This window comes from Dendropsophus ebraccatus, chromosome 9 (assembly GCF_027789765.1).
Source record: "Dendropsophus ebraccatus isolate aDenEbr1 chromosome 9, aDenEbr1.pat, whole genome shotgun sequence".
NCBI lineage: Eukaryota > Metazoa > Chordata > Amphibia > Anura > Hylidae > Dendropsophus > Dendropsophus ebraccatus.
This window is the reverse complement of record NC_091462.1, coordinates 3,728,721-3,752,618: the sequence shown is the minus strand read 5'-3', so window position 1 is coordinate 3,752,618 and position 23,898 is coordinate 3,728,721. Positions and strand designations below refer to the sequence as shown.

At 45.7% G+C, this 23,898-nt stretch overlaps 1 protein-coding gene across 1 annotated transcript; it reads right to left on the bottom strand.

The window, feature by feature from the left end:
• Nucleotides 1-1,578: 1,578 nt before the first annotated feature.
• Nucleotides 1,579-23,178, bottom strand: IGFBP5 (insulin like growth factor binding protein 5). Its single transcript, XM_069982360.1, has 5 exons — nt 22,295-23,178; nt 21,856-22,239; nt 5,646-5,863; nt 5,318-5,437; nt 1,579-2,643 (listed from the first exon to the last, which is right to left on the bottom strand). The coding sequence occupies exons 2-5, from the start codon at nt 22,184-22,186 to the stop codon at nt 2,512-2,514; spliced, it is 801 nt and encodes a 266-aa protein (XP_069838461.1). The 5' UTR covers nt 22,187-22,239; nt 22,295-23,178; the 3' UTR covers nt 1,579-2,511.
• Nucleotides 23,179-23,898: the final 720 nt, after the last annotated feature.

Sequence of the window (23,898 nt, the reverse complement as noted above, 5' to 3'; positions counted from 1 at the left end):
TCCCATACAAAGAACACATGTGATAATACCATAGCATAATTATATCACCTGTGAAAACATGACCTGTTGGTGAGGCCTGAGGACTGGAAATGAGAAGCACTGATATAGAGAGATATTCAAGTATAAAAGTAAAAAAAATTATATCCTGTCCAGTGACCCCAGCTGGCTGCAAACTACCTGAGAATCTAGGGGCTAAAGCAGAGGACAATGTTATGGCTCCGTACAAGCTCTGACTGACTGCCGCAACGTTGCATCCACCGAGGTACAAGTACAACGGAAGAAAGTATTCTGACAAACTTCACTGGACACTGTATTCTGGAGGGACTGTGCACTATCTCTCTCTGTAATACAATATGGCGGCTGTGTGCATGAGTCCTAAGAGACAACGCTCCTCCTCTCGTCTATGACAGCGGAAGAGCAGAAGCAATGGTGTTCTCTAAGTGGCTAAAGCCAGCGGTGGTCTCAAAGCAAAATAAAAAAATAAATGCACCAGGAGTAATATAAAGTTTTCAAGAAAGGACGCGTCACACAGATCAGAGAACATTCAGAAATTGCATCTCCCGAGGAAAGTGAATGAACATCTATCGACAGTCCCACAGGCATTCGCTTCCGTCAGGGTCTCAGTTTTCTTTTTTGCAAAGTCCGCATAATAACTCATTGTCTTGCGTTTTCCATATAGAGATTAAAAGGCAGCAAATTAAGAAGCATTCCCATCAGCAATTCTCCTCATCGGTACTGGAGCCAGTCACTCATTGGTGTCATGGCAGAAGACCATGGGGTGTCATCATGGCCACCCCTGCAGTCCACACCACAACAAGCCCTAGTCTCCACTCTGTTACACCGCAGACATTCATTTCAGTCTCAGCACACTGAGGGTTAACTATTTTCTCCCCTTCGCTCTTCAGTCCACGTCGATAGCACATTCGGCAGTGTCCTATCTTTTTAGATTTGTGTCCCTTTTATGAAGCAAGTGGTAGATTCCATAACTCCATGTCACTCGGGATATAAAATCTTCATAAGCTTCCTGACTTTTTTTATGTGACAGTTCAGTTCTCTAAAATCTTAACTAATCCAACAAGTGTCTCAAAAAATTCCCTATGGCTTTGTAAGACTTAGAAAAAGTGGTATCTAAAGCCTTCATGTGTTTAAAGCTCGAGTTGTCCGACCTTCTCAGAACTCGCAAGCCAGCAGGTTACCGTCTTTGACTCAAGGAGCAGCTGGGAGATCGACTTAACGAAACAAAAAGTTTTGCAGCTTTTAGCTTATTTCTTTTTCAACAATCTATTGAAACGTCAAAGAGAGAAAAAAAAAAAAAAAAGCACCAATATCGACATTAGTGCCCAATTGCCCTTAAATTTGTGGAAAGGAACCTGGACCAGCGGGTGAAGCCTTCAACAAGAATGGGAGGGAGATAGAATGGGCAATTCAACAACAGGCAAATAGTTGGCAAGATGCTTTGGCAGACAAGGGGAGAGGACCCATCTCTTAATCTCTTGCTACTGCAAAAAAATCTAAAATATATATATTTATAGTTATATATTAAAAAAAAAAGTCACAGCTTTTCTGCAAATAAGGCATGGGGTTTACCAAGGAAAAAGCTTTAAAGATCCTGGAAGGATTCTCTACAGACCCAGCTGTGATCAGATATGTAAGTGACCCTATACATACTTATTTTTTTAGATTTTAATGGCACAAATAAAACAGGGTCTTAGTGAAGAGTAATCTAGCACCAGGAGCCACCTATACCATGCCTCATGTGACACGGAGTCAAAGTGAGGAGTAAATAATTCTAGGAACGGCCATCATGATACACGTGGAGTGCATTTTCACACGTGTCCTGTGCCTGTCAAAAATAACAAAGTAAAAAAGATGAAGTGACAGCGATTTCGAAACGGCGAAAACGGTGAAAAAACTGAAAGTATATCAGAGCCTCAAATATTCTTCACCGTGGTCTCCCCCATACTAAAAACATCTGGAGACGTGGCCAAGCCGCCTGACTGATGTCCCAGAGAGGAGGACCAATGGGTCATCTCTTGTAAAACATTTTCAGTGGGACAAGCCCATTGGGTTGTATACAACCATACTGAATATTTTCAAAAATAATCTAAATATTCTAGGTCAGTACAGCGTAAAACCAACGTGAGCGTACAGGACATTCCCCCATTGTCAAAAATAAAGAAAAAGAAATTTCAGCAACAGAGTGTCTTCTGGGGTCGGTTCCGACCTCTCTACTCTAGAAAACGGTTCCCTTCTCTGTTGCCTCCAGCTCTGCTTTTATATAGAAGTTCTCTCCTTTCCTCGGCTTCTTTCAATGTCTTTAACATTTTTTTTCTTTTTACCTTCAAAGCTTTTAAGATTGTCTTTTTTTTTTTTTGCTGTTGCCGATGAGATGAGGAAAAAACAAAATAAAAAATAAAAGGAGAAAGATCCTTGTGGACATCCCAAGACAAAGGAACAAAAAAACACAAGTGATCACGTCCATCCAGCCACAGTAGGTCAACAACCGGGGAATCATTCAATGTTGCTGCTGTCGAAGCTGTGACACTGCAGGTCACCGGTGGCGTAGTCACTGCCGGGAAGCTTCAGGCCGTACTTATCTACACACCAGCAGATCCCACGTTTACGACCTCTAGAAGGTTTGCACTGTGAGAATGAAAATAGGAAACATTGTCAGAGAATACCAATTTATATCAGCAGTCTGAAAAAGTATTCACTGTGTTTATGGAGGACCAAGAATTTTCCTCCATCGTTTTATGACACTGCTTATACATGAGAGCCCTTCTACGTGAGCCGACACCTGCACTAAACAAACGCCCCTACATACAGAAATATAACTACTATAATACTGCTCCTATATACAGGAATATAACTACTATAATACTGCTCCCTATATACAGGAATATAACTACTATAATACTGCTCCTATATACAGGGATATACTACTATAATACTGCTCCTATATACAGGAATATAATTACTATAATACTGCTCCCTATATACAGGAATATAACTACTATAATACTGCTCCTATATACAGGAATATAACTACTATAATACTGCTCCTATATACAGGGATATAACTACTATAATACTGCCCCCTATATACAGGAATACAACTACTATAATACTGCCCCCTATATACAGGAATATAACTACTATAATACTGCTCCTATATACAGGAATATAACTACTATAATACTGCTCCTATATACAGGAATATACTACTATAATACTGCTCCTATATACAGGAATATAACTACTATAATACGAACTGGAGAGAGTGGAACCGCTGCACATCCCATCTATGGCTGATACTAATGCCGCTAGGCCTATATTAAAAATCAACACCAGAGTGTCTGTATATGAATTGATCAAGCCATATTGCCCCGTGTACCACCGCGCAGGTCCTCTGGTCCACACGGGTCCCTACGCTAACTCCACACCGTGTCGGTCAGCGACCGCCAACCCCGCAAAGCGTGCAAATGCAGGGAAGGGAGGCCATGGAACGGCCCTGCAACCCCAATGTCACAGGACCAGACCCAAAAAGTCCCACCAAAACCCAGCCAGCACCACCGGCGGGGAAGGCTGCCCCCAAACGACACAAGTATGGAAATGGTATTACACTTACCATTGCTGCTCTCACAGAATGGGGAAGACATAGGGTCCAGACATGTGAGCACAGGCATCTCCTGCTAATTTTGGTCATGTGGGTCTTATAAAGGAGTGCTAGGGTTGCAGGGCCGTTCCATGGCCTCCCTTCCCTGCATGTGCACGCTTTGCGGGGTTGGCGGTAGCTGACCGACACGGTGTGGAGTTAGCGTAGGGACCCGTGTGGACCAGAGGACCTGCGCGGTGGTACACGGGGCAATATGGCTTGATCAATTCATATACAGACACTCTGGTGTTGATTTTTAATATAGGCCTAGCGGCATTAGTATCAGCCATAGATGGGATGTGCAGCCGTTCCACTCTCTCCAGTTCGTATAACTACTATAATACTGCTCCTATATACAAGAATATAACTACTATAATACTGCTCCTATGTACAGGAATATACTACTATAATATTGCCCCTATATACAGGAATATAACTACTATAATACTGCTCCTATATACAGGGATATAACTACTATAATACTGCTCCTATATACAGGAATATACTACTATAATACTGCTCCTATATACAGGAATATATCTACTATAATACTGCTCCTATATACAGGAATATACTACTATAATACTGCTCCTATATACAGGAATATAACTACTATAATGCAGTATGCGGGAGAAATTCAAGCACTCACCGTTGTTATCTTCCAAGTCTTTATTACGTAGAGATCATAGCAGGGAGGGGATGGTGGATCAGTGAAGGTGCAGGCGCATCACCTGGGATAGCTATTTCGGGACTCCTCCCTTCCTCTAGCCAGGTCAGATACGTCACACCCGGGGGAGTGTTTTATACACACAGTGAACAGTGAATTACATGTGAAGATAAAAGGTAATGGCAAATAACGTTACAAAAACACACTCAAGTCTGGAAAGGGTTAACCAACCAGTGGATGGTGGTAATCGCCACCGACTCCTACTGCAAAGGGAATCACTGTGGATTTCTAGACTGGATGCTACAGGAGCCGGTGGTCTGAACGAACGCAACGACTTGAGTGTGTTTTTGTAACGTTATTTGGCATTACCTTTTATCTTCACATGTAATTCACTGTTCACTGTGTGTATAAAACACTCCCCCGGGTGTGACGTATCTGACCTGGCTAGAGGAAGGGAGGAGTCCCGAAATAGCTATCCCAGGTGATGCGCCTGCACCTTCACTGATCCACCATCCCCTCCCTGCTATGATCTCTACGTAACTACTATAATACTGCTCCCTATATACAGGAATATAACTACTATAATACTGCCCTCTATATACAGGAATATACTACTATAATACTGCTCCTATATACAGGAATATAACTGCTATAATACTGCCCCTATATACAGGAATATAACTACTATAATACTGCTCCCTATATACAGGGATATAACTACTATAATACTGCTCCTATATACAGGAATATACTACTATAATACTGCTCCAATATACAGGAATATAACTACTATAATACTGCTCCCTATATACAGGGATATAACTACTATAATACTGCTCCTATATACAGGAATATACTACTATAATACTGCTCCAATATACAGTTATATAACTACTATAATACTGCTCCCTATATACAGGGATATAACTACTATAATACTGCCTAGTATGAGTTATATGTTATTACTCTTGCAGTATGTTATAGTAGTATCTTACTTGTTTTCTCTTGAAGAATCCTTTCCTGTCACAGTTTGGGATATAGAAGGCTCGGGGGTACACACGATGTGAGACCTTCATGTCCTGCATAACAGTTTCCATCTGTCTGCGGCAGGGGCCCTGCAAAGAAGGTGAGCCATTAGAGTATACATAATGGTGTAGTGGCAGTATATGACGTATACATAGTGGTATAGTGGAAGTATATGCCGTTTACACAGTGGTGTAGTGGCAGTATATGCCGTATACATGCGGTTATATGATCACTCACACGGGGGGCTTTGCTCTCCCACCATGGAGAGGTCAGTGTCTCTACCCATTTGGTACTCACCAGTTCAGACTCAATGCTGTACTCGGGGGAGGAGAAGGTCTGGGCTTTGTTCTCCACCGGCACAATCCTGGCGGCCGACTGCTTTTTCCTCTGATAGTTGTTGAGAGCTCGGACCTTCTGCTCAGACACTGCAGGAACCATCTTACGGGAGCTTTGCTTTTGGTGGTAATGGTCTTCAGTCTCCGATGTGGTCGGATCTTCCTCTCTTGATTCTCGCTCTGCAAGAAAATGGATTGTACGGTCACCATTACAGGTCAGGGAGAAGCAGTATGGAGCGATACATAGAGATATCAATATCCAGTCATATACAAAGACCATGCGAGAGCGGGCAGTGCGGGGGCGCCTACAGGATGAACAGACTAGTTTGACCTCAGTTGCGCCTAATTGTCCTTATGTCAGTGGGTTTTTTCTGCCTTAAATGAGGGCGGCATAAACTAGTGACAGAAATGCTGAACAGATGGGTGTATTACTTACATCATTCTGCTCAGCCGTTCTCCTAATATGCAGGAGAATAGGATTCTTACCACACCCCTCCCCCCAGCTGCTGATTGACAGGTAACTGCCTATAAACAGAATGAAAACATAACTTCCAATCAACAGCTGGTGGGCAGGGTTTTCTGATTCTCATATCCAGGACTACTGGGCTCATGCACATAATGGAGAGGACTACTTATTGTTCATGTTATTCAGGATGATATCTCTGGATCAGCTGCACAGAACAATGTAAGTGATACATCATTCTGTTCAGCTCTGTTACTAGTTTGTTACCCTGAGATAGGACCCCATACACCTGCTGACCCTGAGAAAGAGCGCCATAACCCTGCTGACCCTGAGATAGGACCCCATAACCCTGCTGACCCTGAGATAGGACCCCATAACCCTACTGACCCTGAGATAGGACCCCATAACCCTGCTGACCCTGAGATAGGACCCCATAACCCTACTGACCCTGAGATAGGACCCCATAACCCTGCTGACCCTGAGATAGGACCCCATAACCCTACTGACCCTGAGATAGGACCCCATAACCCTGCTGACCCTGAGATAGGACGCCATAACCCTGCTGACCCTGAGATAGGACCCCATAACCCTGCTGACCCTGAGATAGGGCGCCATAACCCTACTGACCCTGAGATAGGGCGCCATAACCCTTCTGACCCGGAGATAGGACGCCATAACCCTGCTGACCCTGAGATAGGACCCCATAACCCTGCTGACCCTGAGATAGGACGCCATAACCCTGCTGACCCTGAGATAGGACGCCATAACCCTGCTGACCCTGAGATAGGACCCCATAACCCTGCTGACCCTGAGATAGGGCGCCATAACCCTGCTGACCCTGAGATAGGACGCCATAACCCTGCTGACCCGGAGATAGGACGCCATAACCCTGCTGACCCTGAGATAGGATGCCATAACCCTGCTGACCCTGAGATAGGAGGCCATAACCTGCTGACCCTGACATAGGAGTCTCTTTCACTGTGAGCCTGGTCTGTTGCTAGGAACATTAGATGACTGGTTGTTAGGAAGAGTCTTCATAGCAACCAGTGTGTCAGGCCCTGGTGTTGTGGCTGGATTGTCTCTGTGGTGGCAGCAGTCGCACTATATATGTATGAAAGAGATTGTCTCATGAAGTCAACCCCTGACTTGTCTAGTAGGGCCATATAGATGTCATGGTGGAGTACCCAGCAGACCCCCCCCCATCTATGAGCCAGAACTGGTAGCTGACTTGTAATGGTGGCACAGTGGCCAACATGGTATCCTGCATCTACAGGGCACTGGCAGCCAGGCTGGATGGTTTCAGTGGCCTGACTTGTGATCACCAACATGGCTTCCAAACGACAAAGGCCATGGCGGATGTCGATTAATCTATCCCATCAATCCTCATTTTCACCTGTGCTAAGTGGAGCGTACAAACTTATTTTCCTTCAAGTTGTCATTGCTAAAAGGAAATTCTGACAAACCTCATTCTGTGCCCTGAAACCCGTGCCCATCCCCCCTCTGCACATCATCTGTGGTGGATACTAAACCAGCAGCCGAGGCCGACTCCACTAGAGGGCGACAGATCCCAACAATTCACACAACTCTGCCTCGGAGGCTAAGCGTACGCTGTGAAGCCTTTGTCTTAATGTTCAGTGTGTTCCCCTACCATCTCAGGAAACTTTATTTGTACAGAAGAAGATTGTAAAAACCTGCGATAGCTGTAACAGAGATAGCTGCCATAGCCGAATGGAGATAGCTGCCATAGCCGCACCTGAGATAGCTGCGACAGCCGCACCAGAAATAGCTGCAGTTTTGCAATATTTTTAAAAGTTTTTAGTGTTCGGCATTGTTGTACCACAATTGTGTCAGGGCATCATAGGGTTTGTAGTTGTGGAGTTTTGGTGCAGAGTCCAGTTTGATGCAGACTGTGTTGGTTCTATACTCTTATTAAGATTGCCCCGGAGAGCTCTGCCCCCACTTTATTAGGACCCAAGATTCCTTTAGTATCCATCACCGGGAGGAACAGACTCTCCCGGACCCCCTGCCCTCAGGACGCTCTCTGATACCAGTGGTGGAGCCCATGCCAGTCCATGACCATGTCCCCTTCCCCTTAATCACTCAGTGCTTGGTAGAGACTTCTACACTCCAGTTATTGCAGTGGACACTTCTGTGCAGACTGCAGCCTAGGGATTCCCTGAGGCTCCTATTAGACGGCTGATGACGGCCCAATCAATAATGTAAACAAGCGCTGATCTGCAAGATTGGTGCTCGTTTACTGAGCCTATTACACAGCTCAATGATCGTTTAGCAAGGGCTGCACGGACATCACAATGGTCCCGGTCAGTGATTGGCTGAGCAGCCTGCTCTAAAGCTGCAGCCACAGGCACCAGGAAGTGAGCAGAGGGCAGGAGAAGACCGGCAGTGTGGAGCGGTGATGTATAACAGTGTATTTAATCGTTAGCCGCCAGTGGCACATTGTACACGTAGCTATTACATGCAATAATTTTAGTTCCAGACCTAAAGACACGATTAGCCGATGAGTGTTGTCATTAGTTGATCGTTGTTTCTATTACACGGAGCGATAAACAGGCAAAATAGCCTGATTTGTCCGATTATCACTCCATGTAATAGGGCCCTAAATCCACATCCCATACAAGTGTGAAAAACGCCCAATCGCTGGTTTAGCCCTAAACTAAACCCATCATATACCCAGCCGGCCTCATAACTTTGTCTCCCTACTGTCCATCCCCTTATGACCCTGGAAATGCTGGAAACCCTTATTCATCCGGCCAGTGGGAGCCAATACTAAGATCAGACATCAAGATGCCGAGCGGTATCAAACAGAAGGATTTGGGGCCCATCAGAAAAACCCTGTCTAAAGCCCCACCTTACTTTTGGTCTATGTTACAGTCATTATACAGTGTTATAGGAGATCTAGGAAATGGTTGTAAATCAGTCCCAGAGGGGTCTTCTACGGCAGGACCTTTGGGGACATAATTAGGGGCCCAGTCCGACCCGGACATAGAGAACAGCAGAACCATCACAATCATCCTTGAAGACAATATTTAAGATTGAATTAAGTCTCTGCTGCTTGACTCATTCCCATCATAAACTACAGCCCCCCACAGGCTTTCCATTCTCTTGTCACCATGACCTTGCGGTCAGCCATTCAATACTCTCTGCAGAGACGGATGACATTCACACAGCCCCTTAAGTATCTGATTCTGCACCACTACCCCCAACCACAAAGCCAAGAAAAAACAAAACACAATTACAGCCGCTCAATAGACCTTTTTCTTTATGCTACAAGGTGCAGCATTAACTTGGGGTCTGGAGGTCAGGACGGTGAATGGCGCGGGCAGGCTGTAATGAAGATGACACTTAAGGAGGGAATGTAGAAGTAAACAAGGGTTTGCATTCCCTCATGTCCACCTGGACTCCTAGACAAGTGGTCCCAGCTGCTGCCCATGGGCTGGACATCTGCTCAGCCATCTGCAGGCTTAGATACCTGCCTGTATGAAACGCGTGGGATCCCAAGACTCATACGCCGTCATCTCACCAATGTAGTACCAGGAGTTCATCTGCACCTCAATGGAGGTTTCTGGAAGAATTTTTGTTTGAGTGACCTAATGTTTATGGTCACTTTATGGTGACCTTAGAGCAGACTGAAGCGGGCCCTTGTGCAAGAACAGTAAATGGGGCCCTTGTTCTCAGACAGCTCAGTTTCATGCATTCAACAGCTCAGGCCCTTCCACTGAAGGAAGCCACTGGCTGCATTTCTGATATTAGAAGGGCCCTTATGGGGCTTCTGTGCAGATGCCCCAATGTTATGTCCGACCCTCCCCTAGAAGGTTCTCTCATTCTCCACTGGACAATGGGAAGTGCCAATTCCCTGTTCCCATACACTATTGAAGAATGGTATAGAGCAAGTACAGCGAGTGTAGGGGGTGGGTGCCGCTGTTCTCAGGACTGGTGTGAGGATCAAGGTCACATACAAGAGATTCATCAGAAACTTCTACCGTATTTAGACTAGAGCGCGGCATGGAACATAGCGGCGTAGTGCACAAAGGTTCCCATCCAACATTACTGCCGACTGCAACTTGTGACAGACAATACAGACTTCTCATCTGCAAACCAAGGTTTCTGCACCAAATTGTAACTTCTCTTTTACTGCATCACATCCTTATATTATGGAATAAAATGGTGACTAATTCTTTATAATGTTCTATAGATTCTGTCTCTCACAGGTGACATTACCGAGCAGAAATCTCCCCCCCCCCCCCCCATTCTCCAGCAGTGTATTATATACTTATTACACCCACTGGATGTATCGAGTCCCACACTGTGCTTTAAGGATATATTAGAAGTTTTTATTTCCTGCAAACTATGGCGCCCCAGACCGTCCTGCTTCAATTTCCATCCTCCCTATTGGTTTCCCATTGGCAGGGCCCTTGAAGTGAACCCAATATCCATGAATCCCTTAGGCTTAGGTTGGAGCGTGCGTTAGCTCTAGGATGTGGTCTCTCCCTCTCACTGTTTTAGGTTTAGAAACACTCAGGATTCCTTCTCCTCCGATCACAAACCCTTTAGTTGCCAGGGGGACTTCGGGGCCTTGGATTTATGGCACCTCTGGGAGAGAATGGGTGCAGCCACAGTTGGTCCTCTATTACACAACTATGACCCCGACCAGAGACAAGTAACCTTGTTACACGTGCAGCCATGAGGCACACAATCCCCCCTTGTTCAGGACCTGGCCTCCATTCGCAATTACGTGTTGAAAAGCATGGACTGTTTGAGACGTACAGGATTTGTCTAGCTTTACATGGGAGTCAGAGTAATAGCCTGTGTGTTCTGGCTTCTAGCCTCCACTTGTAGGCCCCTAGCCCCGCTATCCCCCCCCCCCTTCCCCACACCATTTTTATTTGGCTGCAAAAATAAGGGAGTCACCATGACCAGATGCACAACACTCAGAAACCACAGCACATAGTCCCTCACCCTTCTGCTCTCCGAGACAGATGGCCTTAAATCAGGATCCATGTCCTGCACTCCAAGCGCTACATAAAGTTATGGACAAGTGGATTTATGGATGTAGCAGATTTGCCAGTGTTTTAGGGAGGCCCCATTACATTCCTTATTGAATGGATCGGTCATCTGATAAAACGCCTTGAGGAAGCCAGTGAAACCTAAAATAAGGCCAAATGACTCAATGACCCTAATGCAATATCAAAGGCAGCCTTACTGCACTGAAACGGGGCTCTCCTTCATTGTAACAGCTTCTCAGGTGCTAAAGGGGACTGACTCAGGAAATAGGGGCCAGCTAGGGATGGCTCATCTGCTTTAAGGAGTGCACGGACCCCTTCTCCCCCAGACCCACGATGATAGAAACCAAGAAAAGGGAATTAGGGCAAGGGTCAGCATGTCCTCTCCTGCAAGGGATGGGAAGGATTACGGGCCCACAGGCATCTGGCTGTTCTGACCAGAGTTGGATGGAGCCCACTGGGATCGTATTTTAGGGTTGCTCCGCTTATGTTTCCCTTAGATTAGGATTATTAAGTGAAACTCTGTGTCCTCCTATAGAGACCTTCACATTCCAACAAGTTCAACTTTCTACAGATCGCGATTTCTGAATGTGTTTGCGGAGACCGTTTATATAGACCTCAGAGTCAACGTCCCCAGAAGATCTAGTTTCTGCATTTTTCATCCGTCTCTTCTTTGTATATTGTCCCAGTCACATAGAAAATAAACTTATGAGAACCTGAAGATGGCCATACAGGTGTTCAGTCCTGGAGCTACGACACAGCACAACATCTCCAGAGCGTCAGATGTCCTGTAACCATCTGGACTCAACTCTACCACCAAAGAATTGATGACCTCCCATAGCTAGTGTTCCTTAGATTTGGATGTAAGGAACGTTCTGGTTTATTGGAGTTCAGGACTTGGCACCATAAGGACAAAAGACTTTGAAGAAGGCAGTAGCAGTTGACCTTTAGCATGGAGATCTCCACTTATCCAAACTATTAAGTATGTCAGCCCTATGGAGGCAACATCAATGTTTAGCTCAGAGGCACCTGGAGATGTAGACCTCTTCAAGGAATTGGCCAAAGAGGTGGGAACCTTGTTCTCCTAGCCATGGACAACACCATTGATGATCACTTTAAGGGTATGTTCCCACTATGGAATATGCAGCAGTGTCATATCTGTGCAGCGGCCTCTGCTTGAGATTTCTGCGCATCTTCTGTAGTGGGAACGTACCCTAAGAGTCCATTCTGATGGCGCTGGTGGTGCCTACTCCTGGATCTTTACACTTTATACCTTAATTCTACATTGCTTTATGGAACCCGATGCACCTTGTGTCTCTTATATAAAATGAAGTCCCAGACTATATATATATATATATATATATATATATATATATATATATATAATATATTCCCCCTTGAGTTAACTTGCAGATGTTCCCCCGGCAGGAGGGGTGTGCAGCCATTCGCCTCCTGCACTAGATTATCAGCGTAGTTTTTAAATAGCCCGTGTGACAGCCCGGGGGGTCAGGTCACTGGGATGAAATCAAATAGACTCATCTCTGTATGTCGGATTTCACCATGGATATCAGCTGTGGAAACATGACCTCTCCAGTATCGGAGAGACTCTCAAACAAAATCAGGCCTCAATTGTCTTCTGTGCATACACACCTGCTGCACTGCAGCCCCTCCACCCCCCATCTGCAAACACCCCCCCCCCCCCCCCCCCCCCCCCCCCCCCCAGCAGCCATCCTGCAACCTAAGCAAGAAGCTTAGAGGCTATTTATTGCCCCAGGAGCCCAGGGCTCTCCGCTGCAAACCATGGAGAGGGCAGAGCAGGTGCCGGGCTACAAGTCCAAGAAGGAGAAAACCCTCCCGGACTCTGCATCCCATCCACTGGTTATACGCAGCTGGAATATATACAGCAGTATCCGTACCACCCCACCCCACGGCCATTACAAAACTACAACCCTCATCATGCAGTGAGTTTTTCCAATAGCTAGAAAGTCACAGGTTGGGGAGACCACTGGTATCAAGCAGTCATCCACAACCTATTGCTCTCCGGAAGGCTGTCGGGCATGCTGGGAGTTGTAGTTTTGCTGCAGATCGTGGAACACTACTGTATAGATTGCAGTCCATTACTTTAAATGGGCTGTTCACAAAAAAAGTTTTTTCTTTTAAATTAACTGGTGCCATAAATTTATAATTTACTTCTGTTAAAAATGTTAAGTCTTCCAGTACTTATCAGCTGCTGTATGTCCTGCAGGAAGTGGTGTATTCTCCCCAATCTGACACAGTGCTCTCTGCTGCCACCTCTGTCCATGTCAAGAACTGTCCAGAGCAGGAGAAGTAATTTTTGCTTCCTTCTACCTCACACACAGGACCTTGCTTCCTTCTACCTCACACACAGGAACTTGCTTCCTTCTACCTCACACACAGGACCTTGCTTCCTTCTACCTCACACACAGGATCTTGCTTCCTTTTACCTCAAACAACACTGACTGGACTCCCCTCCTGATTCTTCATGCACCTCCTCTCCCAGCATGCACACCATAGATGTTACTGTTAACTCCCTCACTGCTGGACAACTAGCAATGTTGTGTGCTGAAACTACTAACATTCTCTAAATGCCAGGCAGAGGTAATTATTGCCCCTTGATAGTGACAGACAAGCTCACCCTGGGCCACATATCCATACACATAGATAGATTAGAAAAAGGGAGAGATAGATGAAACAACTGTTTCATTTTCCCTATACTGCTCTGGAGGCTGGCACTGTTCTGTTGACATCCTGCCCCCTGGCAAGGTGCTCACTGATTGGTGTGATATCAGTGGTGGGCGGGGTTAGAGATGAGGTGTTACAGCTTGCCTGGCAACAGAAGAGACCAAGTTCATGTGACTTTGGTCGCAGTAGGGAGGGGAAGGACAGAGAAGCCGAGACCATGTGGACCAGGAAGTGAGGATTTTCTGCAGCTTCAGGATGTGTCAGGATGTGCTGCAGAAAAACGCTCCAATTCATGTCCAAGAAAACTATTACACACAGGCTTAGATTATGGGTGAGGATTGAACAGGGTTACATGTTATTAAGTGGAGTACCCCTTTAAGGTATAATGAATAGTTTCCCCAAGTCATTGCTGATGTAGCTAGGGGCGCTGTTGCATTGACACTTATGGAACGCTGTTGCATTGACACTTATGGAAATAATTTGCTGCCGCTAGTGGTGGAAAGTGGTACTGCAAATGTTAGAAATCTTAGAAAGAATATACAGTGTGTCCTCAAAATGTTCTGTCCTCGATCCTACGGCCCCATCATGGATCCAACTATACAACTGCAATAACCCTGGGGAGCAGCATTTATTACGGATACCACTAGGATAGAGGAATGATATCTCAATGCAACCAGTAGGTAGGCTATTGTATTGGAATCTCACTAACCTACAATGCAGGTCAGTAAAGGCAGGGGTTAAAGCCCGGGTCAGGACAGGCAGGGGTTAAGGCTCGGGTCAGGACAGGCAGGAGTTAAGGCTGGAGTCAGGACAGGCAGGGGTTAAGACACAGGACAGGCAGGAGTTAAGGCTGGGGTCAGGACAGGCAGGAGTTAAGGCCGGGGTCAGGACAGGCAGGGGTTAAGGCCGGGGTCAGGACAGGCAGGGGTTAAGGCCGGGGTCAGGACAGGCAGGGGTTAAGGCCCGGGTCAGGACAGGCAGGGGTTAAGGCCCGGGTCAGGACAGGCAGGGGTTAAGGCCCGGGTCAGGACAGGCAGGGGTTAAGGCCCGGGTCAGGAAAGGCAGGGGTTAAGGCCCGGGTCAGGACAGGCAGGGGTTAAGACACAGGACAGGTAGGGGTTAAAGCCTGGGTCAGGACAGGCAGGGGTTAAAGCCTGGGTCAGGACAGGCAGGGGTTAAGGCCCGGGTCAGGACTGGCAGGGGTTAAGACACAGGACAGGCAGGGGTTAAAACCTGGGTCGGGACAGGCAGGGGTTAAAGCCTGGGTCAGGACAGGCAGGGGTTAAAGCCTGGGTCAGGACAGGCAGGGGTTAAAGCCTGGGTCAGGACAGGCAGGGGTTAAAGCCTGGGTCAGGACAGGCAGGGGTTAAAGCCTGGGTCAGGACAGGCAGGGGTTAAACAGCAAGACTCCTCACACACCCCTGTCTCTTCTTGGAGCTCATTATCATTTCTTGTCCTGACTCTGCAGTTTCACCTCCCCCTCCCCCCACACCTCATTCTTTCGAGGAAAAAACAAAAATAACCTAAAAGTCTGCAGACCATTAACCCTACATTGTACAGGCCTCCTTTAGTGGGGAGCCACCTGTCTCTCCCGATCAGCTGATCCAGAGGGAAGCACATAGATGTGACCGCAGGATCCAGCTGCAGAGCGTTGCGTCACTAAGCTGCACAATGCATTATGGGAATCGTGTCCCCTAACTCGTCTGCCCCTGTGACCTCCCCCCTCTATTTAAAAATCTCCAGTCTTCCAGTACTTATCAGCTGCTGTATGTCCTGCAGGAAGTGGTGTATTCTCTCCAGTCTGACACAGTGCTCTCTGCTGCCACCTCTGTCCATGTCAGGAACTGTCCAGAGCAGGAGAGGTTTTCTATGGACATTTGCTGCTGGGGAAGTTCTAGAAGACTGGAGATTTTTAAATAGAAGTAAATTACAAATCTATATAACTTTCTGACACCAGTTAATATGAATGACATTTTTTTGATGGAGTTCCCCTTTAAGCATTCCCCAGCGTCCATTCCCATCAATGATCCGTCTGCGGAGTCTCCCAGACACTTATTTTTAGCCAGACGATAAGGTTCCTAAACAAAAAGGAAAACATTTTAAGCGGGAGAGGCTACAGAGGTGCAGAGGAGATGGCGCCCCCTGCTGTCTGGTGATGAAGGGGCCAGCATTCATGTATTATAGTTGGGGCCTCCAACAATATCGGGTTAGGTTTATACGAGATCTCAGAGTCTATGTATAGACGACCATGGCTGACCGCCGATCCCAGGAGAACATGTGACCTGGGTGGCTGCCGATTGGCTGCAGGAGCCACATGCTGCCACAGGTCGGGGACTGAAGGGGCGAGCATTCCCTGTCTTGTTGATAAAAGGGAAGGAAGGAGTTAAACGCCTTCTGTATAATTTTCCCATCAAATCTTCAGTTTTGGCAAACACTTGTCTAATCCTTGATTACTGAAACAAAGTATGAGCTGCGGGCGATCCTCTCTGTTACCCAATCCAGGCTGAGAATACCGCAAGAGGGAGAGACAGGCGGCTATGTGACTGCTAACTACATGCCACACATCATCATACCACCGGGGGCAGTGTTATAGGAGTTATATTCCTGTATATAGGAGCAGTATTATAGTATTATATTCCTGTATATAGGAGCAGTATTATAGTAGTTATATTCCTGTATATAGGAGCAGTATTATAGTAGTTATATCCCTGTATATAGGAGCAGTATTATAGTAGTTATATCCCTGTATACAGGAGCAGTATTATAGTAGTTATATTCCTGTATATAGGAGCAGTATTATAGTAGTTATATTCCTGTATACTGGAGCAGTATTATAGTAGTTATATTCCTGTATATAGGAGCAGTATTATAGTAGTTATATCCCTGTATATAGGAGCAGTATTATAGTAGTTATATTCCTGTATATAGTAGTTATATTATAGTAGTTATATCCCTGTATATAGGAGCAGTATTATAGTAGTTATATTCCTGTATATAGGGGGCAGTATTATAGTAGTTATATTCCTGTATATAGGAGCAGTATTATAGTAGTTATATTCCTGTATATAGGAGCAGTATTATAGTAGTTATATCCCTGTATATAGGAGCAGTATTATAGTAGTTATATCCCTGTATATAGGAGCAGTATTATAGTAGTATATTCCTGTATATAGGAGCAGTATTATAGTAGTATATCCCTGTATATAGGGGGCAGTATAATAGTAGTTATATTCCTGTATATAGGAGGCAGTATTATAGTAGTTATATTCCTGTATATAGGAGCAGTATTATAGTAGTATATTCCTGTATATAGGAGCAGTATTATAGTAGTATATTCCTGTATATAGGAGCAGTATTATAGTAGTTATATTCCTGTATATAGGAGCAGTATTATAGTAGTATATCCCTGTATATAGGAGCAGTATTATAGTAGATATATCCCTGTATATAGGAGCAGTATTATAGTAGTTATATCCCTGTATATAGGGAGCAGTATTATAGTAGTTATATTCCTGTATATAAGAGCAGTATTATAGTAGTTATACGAACTGGGGAGAATGGAACGGCTGCACATCCCATCTATGGCTGATACTAATGCCGCTAGGCCTATATTAAAAATCAACACCAGAGTGTCTGTATATGAATTGATCAAGCCATATTGCCCCGTGTACCACCGCGCAGGTCCTCTGGTCCACACGGGTCCCTACGCTAACTCCACACCGTGTCGGTCAGCGACCGCCAACCCCGCAAAGTGTGCACATGCAGGGAAGGGAGGCCATGGAACGGCCCTGCAACCCCAATGTCACAGGACCAGACCCAAAAAGCCCCACCAAAACCCAGCCAGCACCACCGGCGGGGAAGGCTGCCCCCAAACGACACAAGTATGGATATGGTATATCCATATACCTTATCCAGACTTGTGCTGTTTGGGGGCGACCTTCTCCGCCGGCGGTGCTGGCCGGGTTCTGGTGTGGTGTTTTGGGGTCTGGTCCTGTGACATGGGGGTCGCAGGGCCGTCCCATGGCCCCCGTTCCCTGACTGTGCACGCCTGCGGGGTTGGTGGCCATTGACTGGCACGGTGTGGACTTAGTGTAGGGACCCATGTGTATCAGATACCGGCACGAGGTACATGAGGCAGTATGGCTTGATCAATTCATACACTAAATTCTGATGTGTTTTTTAATTTTGCCTAGGGGCACTAGTATCAGCCATAGGTGTGAGGTGCAGCACTCTGTTTCTTCCCTGAACCGCATTATAGTAGTTATATTCCTGTATATAGGGGGCAGTATTATAGTAGATATATCCCTGTATATAGGAGCAGTATTATAGTAGTATATTCCTGTATATAGGAGCAGTATTATAGTAGTATATTCCTGTATATAGGAGCAGTATTATAGTAGTTATATTCCTGTATATAGGAGCAGTATTATAGTAGTTATATCCCTGTATATAGGAGCAGTATTATAGTAGTTATAGTCCTGTATATAGGGGAAGTATTATAGTAGTATATCCCTGTATATAGGGAGCAGTATTATAGTAGTTATATTCCTGTATATAGGAGCAGTATTATAGTAGTTATATTCCTGTATATAGGGAGCAGTATTATAGTAGTATATCCCTGTATATAGGAGCAGTATTATAGTAGTATATTCCTGTATATAGGAGCAGTATTATAGTAGTTATATCCCTGTATATAGGAGCAGTATTATAGTAGTATATTCCTGTATATAGAAGCAGTATTATAGTAGTTATATTCCTGTATATAGGGAGCAGTATTATAGTAGTATATCCCTGTATATAGGAGCAGTATTATAGTAGTTATATTCCTGTATATAGGAGCAGTATTATAGTAGTATATTCCTGTATATAGGAGCAGTATTATAGTAGTATATTCCTGTATATAGGAGCAGTATTATAGTAGTATATCCCTGTATATAGGAGCAGTATTATAGTAGTATATTCCTGTATATAGGAGCAGTATTATAGTAGTTATATTCCTGTATATAGGAGCAGTATTATTGTAGTATATCCCTGTATATAGGGAGCAGTATTATAGTAGTTATATTCCTGTATATAGGAGCAGTATTATAGTAGTTATATTCCTGTATATAGGGAGCAGTATTATAGTAGTATATCCCTGTATATAGGAGCAGTATTATAGTAGTATATCCCTGTATATAGGAGCAGTATTATAGTAGTTATATTCCTGTATATAGGAGCAGTATTATAGTAGTATATTCCTGTATATAGGAGCAGTATTATAGTAGTATATTCCTGTATATAGGAGCAGTATTATAGTAGTATATCCCTGTATATAGGAGCAGTATTATAGTAGTATATTCCTGTATATAGGAGCAGTATTATAGTAGTTATATTCCTGTATATAGGAGCAGTATTATAGTAGTATATCCCTGTATATAGGGAGCAGTATTATAGTAGTTATATCCCTGTATATAGGAGCAGTATTATAGAAGTTATATTCCTGTATATAGGAGCAGTATTATAGTAGTTATATCCCTGTATATAGGGAGCAGTATTATAGTAGTATATTCCTGTATATAGGGAGCAGTATTATAGTAGTATATTCCTGTATATAGGAGCAGTATTATAGTAGTTATATTCCTGTATATAGGAGCAGTATTATAGTAGTATATTCCTGTATATAGGAGCAGTATTATAGTAGTTATATCCCTGTATATAGGAGCAGTATTATAGAAGTTATATTCCTGTATATAGGAGCAGTATTATAGTAGTATATTCCTGTATATAGGAGCAGTATTATAGTAGTATATTCCTGTATATAGGAGCAGTATTATAGTAGTATATCCCTGTATATAGGAGCAGTATTATAGTAGTATATTCCTGTATATAGGAGCAGTATTATAGTAGTTATATTCCTGTATATAGGAGCAGTATTATAGTAGTTATATCCCTGTATATAGGAGCAGTATTATAGTAGATATATCCCTGTATATAGGAGCAGTATTATAGTAGTTATATTCCTGTATATAGGAGCAGTATTATAGTAGTTATATCCCTGTATATAGGAGCAGTATTATAGTAGATATATCCCTGTATATAGGAGCAGTATTATAGTAGTTATATTCCTGTATATAGGAGCAGTAGTATAGTAGTTATATTCCTGTATATAGGAGTAGTATTATAGTAGTTATATCCCTGTATATAGGAGCAGTATTATAGTAGATATATCCCTGTATATAGGAGCAGTATTATAGTAGTTATATTCCTCTATATAGGGGCAGTATTATAGTAGTTATATTCCTGTATATAGGGAGCAGTATTATAGTAGTATATTCCTGTATATAGGAGCAGTATTATAGTAGTATATTCCTGTATATAGGAGCAGTATTATAGTAGTTATATTCCTGTATATAGGAGCAGTATTATAGTAGTTATAGTCCTGTATATAGGAGCAGTATTATAGTAGTTATATTCCTGTATATAGGAGCAGTAGTATAGTAGTTATATTCCTGTATATAGGAGTAGTATTATAGTAGTTATATCCCTGTATATAGGAGCAGTATTATAGTAGATATATCCCTGTATATAGGAGCAGTATTATAGTAGATACAATTTTGTATGAATGTCATACTAGTATTGAGATCTTCTAATAAAACTGTGAAATAAGGAAAGAAACATCCTTTCGGCACTTTATGGTAACAAGTATATTATGTAAACCTCAGCCCTTCCAGTTTTTGGCATAGGTGAACCTCACCATGCCTGTTGCCTTTTTTTCTTTGGAGCCAAGCAATGCGGGATTATAAAAGTCATAAGCAGCTCTATAATTTATAGCCAGAAACTTGCCCTGAAGCCTAACAACAAGATATGAATTGATCACTTTGCTCTGAGGAATGTAGCCACAGCACTGCCCCCAGTGGTTGAGCTGTGTAATGCAGAAGGGAGCAGCAGGAGCAGCTTATGTGTTTGAAGCCGTATTGCTGCAGACTCCTGTGAATGTACAGTATACGGCAGGGATGTCAGATGGGGCGTTCTGCCTTACATCAGCCATTGTGTGCCAGCTATACCTAGCAAGAATAGCCGGCTCTGGGGGCAGCCTAGGTGGGTAGCTGGAAGTAACCATGTAAGTGCTGGAGAAGCACATGTCCACAAGGCAGTGATTGTTTATATAGCAACAACATATTCCACAGGGCTGTACAGAGCATGCGCACACATTTCAGAGAAAAAAAATATTAATTTATACAGATTTGTAATTTACTTCTATTAAAACATTCCAGGTGAGGAGGGGGGGGGGGGGGGGGGGCTCCAGGTGAGATGGGGGGGGGGCTCCAGGTGAGGGGGGGGGAGGGGCTCTGGGCACAGCATTCTTATTGGGGAGAACATGGACTCGGGGATGAGCAGCGGGTACCCCCACAGTGGAGGACTCCTGAGGCGTGGACCCTCCAGGGGTGACAGGTCACTTGTGGCACTTCTCACATTGACAGGTTGATAACCAATTCTTACTCCCCAGTTCAGGAAAATTCACATTTTGTCCCATGGGGCTCCGCTTTATGGTCACAAAGGGTTAATGTGAGCCCGACTTCTCATGTCTGCAGTCGGTGACCGCCGGGATCAGGCCCTTCAGTCTGGGAGACAAGTGGTCCCCATGCTGGGAGTTGTCGTTCTGCCTGGAGAGCACAGGGTTAAAAAGTTGCCCCAAACCTGGACCTGGGACCCAGAAATCCAGCAAGCGGAGTGGTGTCACCACCTGGGGGCATTAACCCTTCAGCCCCCAGGGGACAGGGCATGCAGCAGCAGAGAGTTTTGGAACTCCAGAAAGTTTACAAACTAAGGAGTAAAAATAATCCCCTGGGGGGGGGGGGGAGGGGGGTCCCAGTGCTGCAGACACCCTGGGAAACACTCAACAGTCAGGGGATTGACAGCTGTCAGTCACTGCAGCCTTGTGATTGACAGGTCCCCTTCCAGTCATTGCAGAGAATACGCTTAGACAATCCAGGTGCACTTACCTATTTTGACCTGGTCCCTGTAGATCTTCTCATTGAGGCAGACCCCCCGACCATGGAGCAGGGCATGCAGCGGCTTCTCTTCTCCCTGCTTAGGAAGGCAGCGGAGCCCCCCAGCACAGCGCTCAGTGTAGACCCCACAGGACTGCCCCTCTGCCAGGGCACAGGTCATACAGCAGCCACAGCCCGGCTCCTTCACCAGCTCACAGCCCACAGGGCTCGGGGGGCACATGGACATGGCCTTCTCATCACAGGGCTCACAGTGCACAAAGGAGCCCAGACACTGGCACAGCCCCAGGCCCAGGGTGAGGAGGAGGCAGACAGACAGGAGCATGGTATGGGGGGGCACAGTGCTACAGAGTCCAGCAATGCAACAAGCAGCAATGCCAGTCACCCTGCAGCAATGCAACAAGCAGCAATGCCAGTCACCCTGCAGCAATGCAACAAGCAGCAATGCCAGTCACCCTGCAGCAATGCAACAAGCAGCAATGCCTGTCACCCTGCAGCAATGCAACAAGTAGCAATGCAACAAGTAGCAATGCCAGTCACCCTGCAGCAATGCAACAAGCAGCAATGCCAACAAGCAGCAATGCAACAAGCAGCAATGCAATAAGAAGCAATGCCAGTCACCCTGCAGCAATGCCAGTCACCCTTCTGGGCTCCTGGGTCCGGCCAGGTGGCTGCTCTCCCTGCAGGATCTACCTGTTGCTGTAGCCAAGTCTATGGTGCAAAGTGGCCGAGAGAGAGAGAGAGAGGAGGAAGCAGAGGGGTTCTAGATGAGCAGAGGGGTTCTAGATGAGCAGAGGGGTTCTAGATGAGCAGATGGGTTCTAGATGAGCAGATGGGTTCTAGATGAGCAGATGGGTTCTAGATGAGCAGATGGGTTCTAGATGAGCAGAGGGGTTCTAGATGAGCAGAGGGGTTCTAGATGAGCAGATGGGTTCTAGATGAGCAGATGGGTTCTAGATGAGCAGATGGGTTCTAGATGAGCAGAGTCCCTCCTGGTGTCGGGCACAGTAAGTAATCCGGGAATATTGCTGCACAAAGGCTCCTGAAAATCCTGAAAATTCCTCAAATCCTGCAGGAAGATGCGCCCGGGAACAGCCTAACCCTGCAGCCTGACTTCTATCTCCGAGGGCAGAGGAGTCCCCGAAAAGGCGCAGAAAGTGCGAAAAGTCAGGCGGCGGCGGCAGCGATTAGTCGGCGGATCTCGCAGAACTTTCCTCAGACTGATTAGTGAGAAGCTGCTGTCTTTTAAATAGCCCCGAGCTGGCTGCCTGCCAGCCTTCCTGCAATCCGATATCACGACAGCCAGGCTGAGGAGCTGCCAGGAACCAGGCTGCAATATAGTGGGGAGAAGCTGACCGGGGATTAACCCCCTCCTCCCCGCACTGCAGGGGCTGCCCTCTGCCTTCCCCTCTCAGGGTGGGATAGAAGTTTCTTGGAGACCCCCCCCCCCCCCAGTGCTCGGGCCCCTCCAGCGCAGGAATGTGCTGCACATGGGGACGGGCAGCAAGGGGTTAAGGCTCCGCAGCGCGGCTGCTCTGTGCTCACTCAGCTCTGCTGCTCCTTGTGCTCACTCAGCTCTGCTGCTCCTTGTGCTCACTCAGCTCTGCTGCTCTGCTGCCCCCTGTGCTCACTCAGCTCTGCTGCTCCTTGTGCTCACTCAGCTCTGCTGCTCCTTGTGCTCACTCAGCTCTGCTGCTCCCTGTGCTCACTCAGCTCCGCTGCTCCTTGTGCTCACTCAGCTCTGCTGCTCTGTGCTCACTCAGCTCCGCTGCTCCTTGTGCTCACTCAGCTGTGCTGCTCTGTGCTCACTCAGCTCTGCTGCTCCCTGTGCTCACTCAGCTCCGCTGCTCCTTGTGCTCACTCAGCTCCGCTGCTCCCTGTGCTCACTCAGCTCCGCTGCTCCCTGTGCTCACTCAGCTCCGCTGCTCCCTGTGCTCACTCAGCTCCGCTGCTCCTTGTGATCACTCAGCTCTGCTGCTACTTGTGCTCACTCAGCTCTGCTGCTCCTTGTGCTCACTCAGCTCTGCTGCTCCTTGT

Coding starts and splice junctions, on each gene's coding strand:
- IGFBP5 (XM_069982360.1), bottom strand. CDS start 22,186: ATGCTCCTGTCTGTCTGCCTCCTCCTCACCCTGGGCCTGGGGCTGTGC. Junction 5,864..21,855: donor CAGGGACCAGGTCAAAATAG/GTAAGTGCACCT, acceptor ATTTTCTTGCAG/AGCGAGAATCAAGAGAGGAA. Junction 2,644..5,317: donor GATTCTTCAAGAGAAAACAA/GTAAGATACTAC, acceptor TCATTCTCACAG/TGCAAACCTTCTAGAGGTCG.